General features: G+C 43.4%; 1 protein-coding gene across 3 annotated transcripts in view; it reads right to left on the minus strand.

Moving 5' to 3' along the window:
- Window positions 1-12,710, minus strand: part of Rapgef4 (Rap guanine nucleotide exchange factor 4) — a 214,962-nt gene that overhangs the window by 127,646 nt on the left and 74,606 nt on the right. For all 3 annotated transcript variants that reach the window (XM_076866656.2, XM_076866655.2, XM_076866657.2), the window contains one exon: window positions 432-504. In XM_076866656.2, the coding sequence (XP_076722771.1) occupies window positions 432-504 (73 nt within the window). The remainder of the gene's footprint in view (window positions 1-431; window positions 505-12,710) is intronic.

A 12,710-nucleotide genomic window follows, 5' to 3' on the forward strand; every position in this document is an offset into this window, starting at 1 on the left:
TGGCATCTGAAGAGGCTGTGATTTAACAAGACTAAGAGATGAGTCACACTGCTTCTCTGCGTGATCAGCAGAGTCAAAATAAGGAAGATGTCACAGAGACAAGTGCTTTTCATGAATCCCATCTTTGAAAGAGCAGAGAAACAACCTTGCATTCCACTATCAGATGAAAATGATTTGAGAAAGTACCTCTAAGCATGTCTATGCCTCAGCTGGCACCAGAGCACGCTTCCCTCCATTAGCCAAGACCACACAATAATCTTACCTTAACCATTTTCAAATACCTCAAGTGTGAGCTGGCAGGTCTATTTATCCACATAAAAGTCTGGAGATTTTCTGTCAAGCTGGTGTAGGACATTTTTGTTGTTGTTCACATGTAAACACGCACTACACGACAAATTTTTAGATACAAAATGTTCACATTTTTCACTTACTGTCATTGTTAGAGCCCGTTTCCATAACACCATAAGGAGGAGCCAGAAGTCCTGCCATATACTGCCGATATTTCTGAAAGACAAGATTGTAAACTCAGCACACAGATATTTACTCACTTGGAGCATTCATTTATTTACATGCTACAAAGCAGAAACGTTGAGTGTCAGGAAGCATCTAAGCCTTGTGTTTGTAAAGCCGTGAAACGTGTTCCTGGGGCCTCTGGTCTAAAATAAACATGTTGGATTCTACCTGGGTCTTCCTGGATAGGACTGAATGTGCCCCCTGCCCAGGTGAGGGGCCATCTCAGCCTGTCTGTGCATCTGAATGGTGTGGGCTTCCTACCCTCCTCCCCGCCCTGCAAACACATGCTCAGCTTTTGCTAGAGAGAAACGACACTCAGTTTTTATAGATGCAGATACAAATAACTGTGCTTCCTTCTTAATAGGTGAATGGCACTGAATCAGACTCTTTCAAAGCAAAAAGAAACGCATCTCTTGAAAAACTGTCTTTTTTGAAAGAAGCTCATTCGCTTCCTTTTACCTACTTCCTTTTATACTGTACACCTGCCTGCTCTGTGACCTCCAAAGAATTTTTGGTATGTTGTCAAATAAAATAGGTTGGCTGAATTTAGAGCCATTTGGATTCTCCTGAATTATACTCCCCTGGCTTTTGGGCCAGGCAGTCTCTGATCCTGGGGCTGCTTGGCAATATACATTAGCCCTGGGAGTCTGTGTTGTTCAGGAGAGATGAGGTTTGGTGCGTGCAAAGTAACCCTTGAGTATCCCACGAGAGACGAGTAGTGACATTTACGAAGAATGGAAGATGAATGTCCACCATCTTTCCTCCCTTTGCAGGTAGTAAATGCAGCCTCCTCTCTTTCAGAATGAAAGCTGGGCAATTCTAGCACAGGGTGTCATGTATATTTGTGGTTTATAATTACAGTGACACATAAATGTTCAACAGCATCAAAAGAATCAATGCCCTGTAAGGGGCTCGTGGGTTACACAAACGTCAGCAGAAAAGACTTCATCTATAGCAATGGGAAGCTGGTGACATGCTGGATACGCCAGTATTTGGGCCACCATCTGGCCCATTTGATAGATTTGAATGGCATATGTAATGTAACATTGATGCTTTCTCAAAAGAGCCTTCGAGTCAAGATGCAACTAAGTTGTTTTTTTTTTTTTTTTAATCTTTTTTTTCTCATTCGGAAGCAACCATCCTAACACCTGCACACAAACATTAAAATCATGATTTTCTGTACTTCTAAGTTAACAAGTCACACAAACTCACAGAGCCAGTATATCACCTTGCATTCCTGTCATTTCCTTTGATTACCCCTCAATTCTGATTCTTGTACTGGGATTGAACTCAAGGGCACTCAGTCACGGAGCCACATGCCCAGCCCTATTTTGTATTTTATTTAGAGACAGGGTCTCACTGAGTTGCTTAGCACCTCACTTTTGCTAAGGCTGGCTTTGAACTCTCGATCCTCCTGCCTCAGCCTCCTGAACCACTTGGATTATAGGCGTGCACCACCGTGCTCTGCTGATTCTTGTTTTTCTTCTCCTTCATGGGGGGGCTTTCATGAAGCACATTCCTAGGCATCCAGTTATTCTGGGCTCTAAATAATATAAACTCAGAGACAGGAGATAAGGACTGATTATGTTTGAAGGTTCTGTGATCCCTGTAACCTTTAGAGTTATTCCCCTGGCTATAGGCAAGTCCCAACAGGCTCCTAAAAGAAACAACTCATATTAATCAATGGGGCCATTTCACTTTGCTTAGACATGTTGTCTTGGACAGGATGGTGTTCGTTGTCTCAGGCACCTCAATGTCAATTCCATTGAGCTTCCTGGAAGTACCTTCCTGATCCTGGAATGAATGAACCCCATAGCACCTGTTCTGTTTTTCTCTCAAGCACGTCACCAGGGCAGCCGCTAGTGGGAGCAGAAAAGAGAGAGGTCCTTTGGGGAGGAGTCGGCAAGCTGGATTTCAGAGCATGTGTATGCTGCTATGTGAGGGTGGTGTCTCAGGCCCCAGCTCAGTGCTGAAAATAAATAGACATAGTCCTTTGCTATGTCACAGTCCCCTGTGAAGTGTCTGTTTTCTACTGCACAGGGCACCTTGTCTTGTAATTATATTATGGTAATTTCTCCTTATCTGAAGGGGACCCATTCCAAGACCAAGAGTGGATACCTAAAACCATGGATAGTACTGAAAATTACATGAACTATTTTTGTTCCTATCCACACACACCTGTGATAAAGTTTGATTCATAAATTAGACATGGTAAGAGATTAATAACAACTAATAAAATATTTAATACTTATAATGCTGTAATCAAAGTTAGATGAATGTACTCTCTCTCAAAATATCTATTCTACTGTGCAGAACTCTGGATCACAGGCAACCTTGGGTAACTAAAGCCATGGAGAGTGAAACCATGGATGGGGGGAGCTGTTGGATTTCTAAAATTTTTCTAGAAATTTTCAAATATTCCTAGAAATAGAATACCACATATTCAATAATTATGAACACATACTCAGTGTTATTTCATCTACACAACTACCCAAATTATTTTGAAGCAAATTTTCTAGTTATCATATCATTTAATCCATAACTATTTCAGCAGGAATCTCTAAAAGAAAAGGACTCTTTTTTTCCAATCAAAATCACAATATTATCACAGCTAAAAATATCCAGCTGATGTTCAAATTTCTAATTGTTTCATAAATGTCATTGCTGAATTGCACTTGTAAAGTAGTTTACATTGATGACATTGTATAACATCTTTTGATATAGAGGAGGCTACAGAAAGTTAAAACACTTGGACTTGCAAATAAAAAGTCAACCTTTTAAAGGCACTTTTAAATAAATATCCATTAAAGTTGGAAATCGATTTCTTACAAAGCACCTGGAAGAGTACTGTATATGAATCAGGATGGAAACAGTTAACTAGAATAAAACCTGTATATATATATATATATATATATATATATATATATATATATATATATATAAATGTGATTCCTACATTATTTGTATATTGCTTGATCACTGGGCAGCATTTCATGTTCCAAAGCATTCTACACAAGAAAATACCATGTTAAAGGAAGCTGAGCCTCACTCACAGCAGGTCACATAAAACTACAGTGCTATATCATGTTCTGACCTGTTACACTTGGCAACACTGCAAAAAGCTTGTTAACATGCTCCTGATGAGAGTGGAAAAAATAAGTCTCTCATATATTGTTTATATGTATGTAAAATGATCATGCCTGGTAGAAGGCAATGTGAAGAATTATCAAATTTTAAAATGCATATTTTATTTAAGCAAGAAATATTCCTTAGGGCAGATATAGCTTCCAGAAGAACTTGAAACATATGCAAATACATGTACCTGTTTGTAACAGTGAATAGACAAGAACTAACCCAAATGTTGATAAGAGGATACTGGTTTACTCCCTGCTATGTAGATGACGACAGGTTATTTCTTAAGCAGATAGTGTTGGAGAAGTACACAGTCAGGAAAAAGAACTAATCAGGCCCACCTATATGGATAGAAATGATCTCCACAATATGTTTGCAAATTAAAGGAAAAAAGAGACTACATCATGGTGTATATAATATGCTATAATTTTATGGGTATAAAAGAATAGATGTTTTTATGTGTATGACTATTCATAAAATATGCAAATGCATAGGATATCTCTGGACAAATATACAAAAAAGAAGTGACAAAGACTTCCTTTGAATAAGATCTCTGGGTGAGAGCTGAGGTTGTAGCTCAGTGGAAGAGTGCTTGCCTTGCAAGGGGTGAGGCCCTGGGTTCGATCCTCAGCATTACATAAAAATAAATAAACCAAGATATTGTGTCCATCTACGACTAAAAAAAATATTTTTTAAAAAAAGATCTCTGTGAGGATGACAGTCAAGTGGGAGAGAGACTTAGTTCTCATTATACATTCTTGAGAACTTCTACTTTTGTACCATAGGCATTGTAACCTCTGGGATTCCAGAACAGTTAACTCTTCTCTGTATTTATTTATTACTGAACTTCTATATTATCATTTGAATAAAAGGTTCTGCTACTAAAACAGCAAGAAAACAAGCAAAAAAAGAAAGAAAAGAAAAAAACCCCAAACAATCAAAACCAAAAACATTTAAAAAGAAGGAAGAAATTAGAAAAATAAAAGGCCATATATGAATGCTGTGGTCCATCACCCCAGTTGACCCTGGCCTTTGAGTCACCCAACCCAACAGTCAGCATTTGATTGAAGAAGCTTCCAGGCAATTCCAGTCCCCAGCCACTTAAGTCACCTGCAGACATACAAATCACCTTGGTTGTTCAAGCATTCCCAACTGAACTTCCAGACCACATGGAGCAAAAAGAAGTCATTCCCAATGTACTGTGTTCAAATTCCTGACCCTGAACCAAAGAATCTGTAGACATAATAAAATGGTTGTTGACAGATGCCATAAGTTTGGCATAATGGTTATACAGCAATAGGTACCTAGAATACAGTTTGGTAGCTGAAAGTAAGGTAGTGTTACAACAAAACCTAAAACATGTGGCATTAATTTTGGGATTGGAAGGTGGGAGAAACCCTGATGGGACTGGAGGGCTATGTATGGGGGATGAAAGGAAAGCAGGGAACATATTATGGCAGATGAAGGACACTGACCCTTGTTATGTTGGGGTGGAAAGTTTAGCAAGACTGATGCTCAAGGAAAGTGGAATGGAGAAAGTACCTAATGAACAGATGGGACAGGCTAAGGAGGTTTCTTGGAAGAAGCCAAGTGGCAATTCTTTTAGTTTCCTATTTTAGAGTGCAGATAAAGAGAAGCTAACAAAGGAGTCATTTAGTTTGCAATCAGAGTTAGAGTAAATATAAATTAGGATTCAAGACTTGCAAAGTTAAAAAAATTAATAAAGCTATGTCTTATCCCCAATCTCTCAGCAAAAGATTTTCAGAGTAAGAAAGGGCCTTGTGACAAAGATCAAATATAGGACACTGGCAGGAAACAAAGCCTCAGAGTGAAGAGGCCCAGAGTGTGACTACTGAAGAAAGGTTTAAGGTGGCCTTCACAGATGTTGTGTCACAAGAACCTCAAAAAGGGTTCACAGTAGAGAAAGGCTTATGCAAAGATAGATGTGGGGATGGCTCTTTTCTAACAAAGTGAAGTATAAATTGATACATAAGAAACCCACTAAGATTTTCCAAAAATGACACCATCTTGGACTGGAAGGTACACTACGTGACAAAAAGACTCCTTGGACCCCTAGAATGCGCGTGGAAATCACGCTGACAAAACTACACAGCTGCAGCACAGACTGCTTTTTATGTAAAGGGAAGATGACTAAGAGGGAAAAATTAGAAGCCCAGAAGGCAAAACCAGGAGCCACAGAAAAATTCCCAGGAAGCAGAACTGGACTCTCATCAAGGAACTGATGCCATTTTCCCAGCTGTATTTCAAAATCGCTATAAACTGGTGACTGTTCTATGAACCTCATTCCAATCCGTCTGCTATGGTTTAGGCTACATGAGAAGTCTCCCAAAAGTTCATGTGTGAGACAATGTAGGAGCATTCAGAGGTGAAGTGGTTAGATTATAGGGCAGTGCTCTAATCAGTGCATTAATCCATTTGATGGATTAGTGGGTAGTAACTGTGGGCAGGTGAGGCGTGGCTGGAGGGTTGTATTACCCCTGTTTCCTTGTACTCAAACCCTCTCTGCTTCCTGGTTGTCACGAACTGAATGGCTTTACCATGCCCTTCCACGAAGATGTTCTGTCTCACCTTGGGCCCAGAACTACTGAGTCTGCCAACCATGGACTGAGCCTCTGAAACCTGGAGCCAAAATAAACTTTTCCTTCTCTAAGCTGTTCCTTTCGGCCAGGACTTTTGGCCACAGTGACAAAAAGATGACCCACACACCTTCCTTTTCTAATAGAAAGGTCTATTGCAGCTCCCTATCCCCTATACCTATTATTTGTTGGGTGTTGCTAGGGACGTAATGTGTGTCTCTCATTTACAGGTGTAAATTGAGAAGCATATTCAGGGAGCTGTACCAGAGAGAGAGCTTCTGAGAAGACTCATCCTCGACTAGACCTGACTCAGATATTGTGCTCTGAGTTAGTGGTGTCAAACACGGCCAGACAGCAGACTGGGGCACAAGGCTTCCTAAAGACGACAGCACTCTATCGTCCCACATGCTTTCTCGAAAGGCGAATCTCTATTTCTTTCATCAAAAGGAAGCATCTAGTTCCCCACTCCTTCGGCTTGGGAGAAGTCTAAACTAGATGGAGAGGCCACCTAGAGGTGCTCTGGTCAGCAGCCCAACTGATCTCAGCCTCTGGGGTCTCTGAATTTGATTCCAGCCCCAAGGGACTTGAACCAACTTCAGTCATTCAAGTCTTCCCAGCTATGACCAGGGCAGGGTGGAGCAGAGAGGAGACATCCCTCAGCGCCCTTTTAGCACTGACTCAGAGAACCCACACGGGCAATGAAATGGTGGCTGTTCTAAACCACTCGACTTGGTGTGGTTTGTTAAATACCAACAGATAAAAAATAACAGGACTCTATTGTAGAGATTAAAGTTGTCCAATTTGCAGCTCTGGCTTCAACAATGAATAGACAGGCTAGAAGTTACCTTGGAATAGGATGAGCCCCCCTTCCCAGGGGGCTGTACAGTCACTGGTCCTCCAAGTGGCGTGCAAAACTGCTTGTATATGCAGAATTTAATGGAGGGATTGCCTAAGAGGTTACCAGAGATGCAAGCGACATAGGGATTCTAGGTTTGTACAGGGACCAAGGCTAAACCATATGGTGCCTGGAATAGACAAGGGACAGGGTACAACTTTGGGGGACCAAACCTGGGCCATCAGCTGAGTGGACACAGGCCATGGGATCACCCACGTCTGCCTGGCAGGGCTGGGGCACTGGGGTGACCAGCAGAGGCATGCAGCACCACTCGTCAAAGCCTGTGTGGCAGTGGGCAGCAAGGGATGGTGACAACAGTGGAATGTCCCCAGGTGTAAGTGGGAGGGAAGTCAGTACAAGTTGGAGTTCACTGAGGTCAACAGTCTTTGAGGGGTGACCCACGCCCTTGATGGTGGTTACTCAAGGTCAGCTCCGCACACTTCCACGCCTCGCTGCTGAGGCTGAGGTGTCCTGACTGAGCCCTCCTTTGTCAATGTCTTCTTTGGGATCCTGGTTGATGTCCACCTGTAAATCCCTTCCCTGGATCCAAATACACTCTTAACACCTTGGTAGGTGACGTGGCCTTGCTGGGTCATTTTCCAAGTGGCCACATGCACTTGGGGAAGAACTGTACTGTTCATTCAAGTACGAAGTCAGCAGAGACAAATCAACAGTTGGCTAAAGAAGAGCAGAACTCAGAGTCAGTGCTCTGCAGGGGAGAAGGAAGTGCTGCACTCTGGGGTTACCCCCGGACTCCTGCACTGTGTCCCTGAGTGTTTCATGTGTGACACGTGGGATGGCCTGGGCTTTGCTACAGAGGTACCCTGTTCATGGCTGGAGAAGCTCCTCCAGAGCCCAGAATCGGGGTGGGGGGGCACAGAAGACCACTAGTCTGGATTTGATTCTATCTCCTTAATGATGAGACCACTCTAATGCAGAAGCTGACCTGGACTGTGAGATGCCCCTGGCTAGAGAACTCCACTTCCCAGTCCTCTGGAGTTAGGAAAGGCAGTTAAGAAATCAGTTACTTAATAACAAGAAAGCCAAAAAGGCCATCTGGGTCCTGGAAGAACTTTCAAGCTTGGGTCTTAGACTGAGATCCTCCTAGCTGGTCACTAAGCAGCTGGGTCACTGCAGACAAGTCCTTTAAGCTCTCTGGTTTCAGTCTTTGCATCAGAAAATTGGGTACTCTGAATTAGATGGAGGGTGTCTAAACATTGTTCTGCAGACCTGAAGGATCCTGGGGCAGGTGCACAGCATGCAAACATGGCCTTCAGCTCTCATGGAAACTAGACTGTCTTCACTTTTTTCTGTTTTATAAATCAGAATTCCAAGAGTGATTGCACTTAAAAAAAAATAACACTGAACCCTACAGAATAAAATTTTATAAACCACAGCATTAAATAATCTCTGAACTTCCAGCCAATGGATATCACTCAAAGATTTCCATGAAGAGTCAACAAAGAGGGCCAGGGTTGTGGCTCAGTGGTAGAGAGCTTGCCGAGTATATGTAAGGCACTAGGTTTGATCCCAGCACAACATAAAAATAAGCCAAATAAAGGTATTGTGTCCACCTACAATTAAAAAATTTTAAAAAAAGAATCAACGAAGACTAATTTGGGATTGTCTTGGAAGTGCTAGGGACTTTTCTTTATTAAGAAGACTTCTATGGTGGTGGTTTGGCAAGAGACAGTTTGTCAACAAATTGGTACTAAGACTTTAACCAAGATATACCATGGTGCAAGGCTGACCTTCTGTAGCAGGGACATGCAAGCCCCCACCATGTGGCACCCAGCAGGACAGGAGGGAGGGAGAGAAGGACAAACAGGAACTCTTCCTGGAGTTGAAATTCTATTCTATGTCAAGTAGTTTAAAGGATTATTTTATACTTTTATATCATGAAGTAGAAAGCTAAATTTGCATAATTTTTAAAGATTAAAGCATGAGACATCAAAGAAATTCTGAACTGGCTGCTGGCTACTTCTAGCTACAAAGGATCTAGACCCCAGGCATTATGTATTGATTTCCTCTGCATTCAGGAACTTCAGTGGAAAAAACCAAGGACCTCTGATGTTATAGAAAGCATGCGGATGTTGGAATCACACAAGCCTGTGGCCCTTCTTCTCATACTGTCACATGCTGTCTGTAAACCTGCCTGAATCTCCTAGATAAGGATCCTGGGATAGAAGCACCCATCTTCCAAGATCCTTATCAGGATGAGAAACAAAACCTATGAAAGTGCCCATCACATATTAGACACATAATTACAATTAGTGGATAATAATAGTAATACTGATAATAGTAACAATAGACCAATGATGAATCAGGCTAATCACAGTATAGTTGATATTTCCCAACCAGACAGTCTTCAGCTTTGGGAAAGGACATTTTCCACAGTATAACTTCACAATGCCAAGGCTGTGGATAAACCCAACATGGAGACCCACAACATTCCTATTGCTCTGTTAAAAGGGACTATGGGAAAATCAGAACTTAAATAATAGACCTTCTTAAATAATTTTGTAACATGAGACCTACTTTGTATCCACATGGCGAACTGTTCATGGAAGAAGCAGCAAATTGCAGAGCGATGTGGAGAGGAAGAGAACTAGAGAGACAGCCCAGAAATATCAACAGGAGCAGAGCCTGCGGCCAGCAGGACTGGTCGCCAGATTAATCTGTAAATTACAACCGGCCAGTTTTCAAGTCAAAGAATAGAGGGGAGGGGGAAGAATGTGAGAAGTGGGGGAATGGGGTAGAAAGAGAGTAAAGTCCTCAGGCTAGTGAGGTCATATGACTGTCCCCAAACTGAGCTGTAGATGTGTCACTGATGACGCTAATGTTTTTAAGAAGAGACCAAAGGTGGTGGTGACACTCTTAGAAAAGTTAAAACCTGGTTTATCTCAGCCAATTAACTGCCTGCTTCAAGGCTACCGAGGAGCTCTGTCTGGGAAGGCTGACTGAGTGGCTGTGGGACTGAGTTGGGTGCTGGGGCTAAACCCAGCTCTGCCCCATAATCCCTGAGCCCTGGCCCAGGCTGCTCCCACCCAGAACAGGGGGCACCTTTTTCCTAATATGCACACAAGCCCCCTATGGCCCAGGTGTAGCCCAGGAACTGAAGCATTTCAAAAGTTGTGTGGCCCCTGCTGGGGAAGGAGACAGGACGCCTGAGTCACATAGCTCTTTGAGAGTCACAGTGGCAAAGCACAGCACTTAGTGAATAAAAAAGGCTGGCCAGCCGCTTGAACCCAAGCTGAGCCCTCTAAGACAGGAGAAGACAGGGTGCTGGTGGGGCAAGGCTTTTCACCTTAGGGGTCAAAGAGCTCTGCTACCTTTTCTGGGTGTTCTCCAAGTTGTTGCCCAATGTCAAGGAGGCCCATCCAGGTCACCCTGCAGCAGGCCTGTGCAGCAAGAGACTGCTACCACATTCCTACCTGCCAGTGGCAGCCAGGCAGACACCTGAGCTTTGGCCACTGCCTCCCCAGTCACTGTCCCCTTGCCTGTCCTCCAGACACCCTGGACAGTCATCAGGCTGTATCTGAAACCCCTAAGCAGGGATAGCTAGAAAAGAACTAGAAAAGTATTAAAAATAAGAAGTCAACCAACAGGCATTGTTCTACCTGATGGGTGGAGGTCAAGGGGTGTGTGTTTGGACTGGGGACAAACACATGAGAGCATGTGTGGGCAGCATCCAGGACTAGAACAGTTAGAGAGACAGTTCTGGATGTGGGGACATGCCTCATGCTAATGTCCCATTCACTGTGTTTTACTAGGTTCTCCCAACATATTAAAGCCGAGCTCAGAAAAGGTAAAGGTGAAGATCAATTCATCTGTACTTTCTCTGAAAGCATCAGGAATACAGAGTCAGGTAGCTTGGGAGAGTGATGTGATGTTTAGCACCTCCCACACACTTTTTCTGTTTCTTGGCAAGAGATACTTCACAATCTCTGTATGATGTGCAAATGGATGTGGCATTTTGCTCTAAAGCCTCAGAGAGCTAGAACATTCTTCAACATATCAATAGTAGAAAGGAAGGCAGAGAGCAGAGCAGATAAAAATGGAAACCTGCAGGCAGAAATTTTCTGTTTACCAACTTAAAGACACACACACACACACACACACACACACACACACACACACACACACTGCTTTTCCCACAGCACATCATGCTGGACTGAGGTGACTTCCTATATCAAGTTACTCTGTCTCCCTGTTTCTTGATTTCTACAGCACTGGCAGAATAGGGCACAAAGAACCTCCATCGACTCTTTGACAATGATATTTAGTGACAACCTTTAGTCGTCCTATTGTAGGAATTTTCAAATGGAGGCAAAATCACACTTGCCAACTCATAGCCATCTTTAATTGATGGCAGGCTGCTGAGGATCAAGTCTGCGGTGCAATCGTCATGACAATAGCTCTGATGGACAAAGTTCTCCAAGGCTGAATCCCTTAAGAAGCCCAGACTAATGCCCAAGTAGGATGGGGCTACAAGAAAGCCAACAAAGTTGGAGACCAACCTGCCCTTTGAAGTGCCACCTCCTACTGGGGGCCCAAGACTGACCAACTGGGTAGGAGACTTCCAGTACTCCCAAGTGAAGGGAGAGTGATACCCTGTGAGGGAAAAGAGCATAGCCAGGTCTCACGCCATCAGAGTGGACAGGTAACCCAAAGGGACAGGAGAACAAATGCATGTTCATTTAGTCACTCTGCAAATGCTCTCCGTATGTCTCCTCAGCCCTGATGAGGGAGGCCACCGGAGCCCTCCCAAGCCTTGTGCTCTAGTAGGACAGCCATTCACGAGTGGTCACACAAGTCAACTGTATCCGTGCTAGAAGGGAAAAACAGAGGACCTGCTCGAAACACAGCCAGGTGGTGGTGGGCGGGGCCAGTTCCGAGTTGGGAGTTGGGAAAATGATACTGAATCTGAGGCCAAGGGCTCAGATTTGCTTGGGAGAAAGGGCTAGGGGCAAGGAGAAGACGGAAAAGAGCCTCCAGATACAGAGAGGACAGGGTCAAAGAAGGCCAGTAAGGTGGCAAGTAGGGACAAAAGGGATGAGAATGGTGTTGAGACCTGAGCATGTGGGGCCAGGATGGGTAGAGTTGTACTGGTCGTGGTAAGGACTCTGGCCCATGTCCTAGTGTAATGAGAAGAGTTTCAAATGGAGAAAGGATGAGAGCAGATGAGTGTTTTAAAAAGCGTATTCTGGCAACTCTGTGGAGAATGATTTTGATGGGAAACCAAGGAAGGCATTGGGTGCTGAGGGGAGGGCAGGCCTGGACATAGCCTCCCAAAGGGACTAAGAAAGGGATGCAGAGGAAAGAGAGAGACACATGGTATAGGAGGTGGAGAAAGATAAGGACACTTCCTAAAAGCAGAAGCAAGACAAACTCCACTTACTGTCCACAGCATGAAAGCCTCTGATTTCTTGCTAAAGCACATGCAACACATCTGTACCTCTAGCATGACTAAATGGTTTGGAGACTTCAGGGGGCTCCCTGGGATAAGTGTAATTTAAGTTAGCACACACTTGGTATATTCAAGTGATTAATTAGCCATGAGCTTCTCTTAG

Source organism: Callospermophilus lateralis, chromosome 9 (assembly GCF_048772815.1).
Source record: "Callospermophilus lateralis isolate mCalLat2 chromosome 9, mCalLat2.hap1, whole genome shotgun sequence".
In the NCBI taxonomy this organism is placed as follows: Eukaryota; Metazoa; Chordata; class Mammalia; order Rodentia; family Sciuridae; genus Callospermophilus; species Callospermophilus lateralis.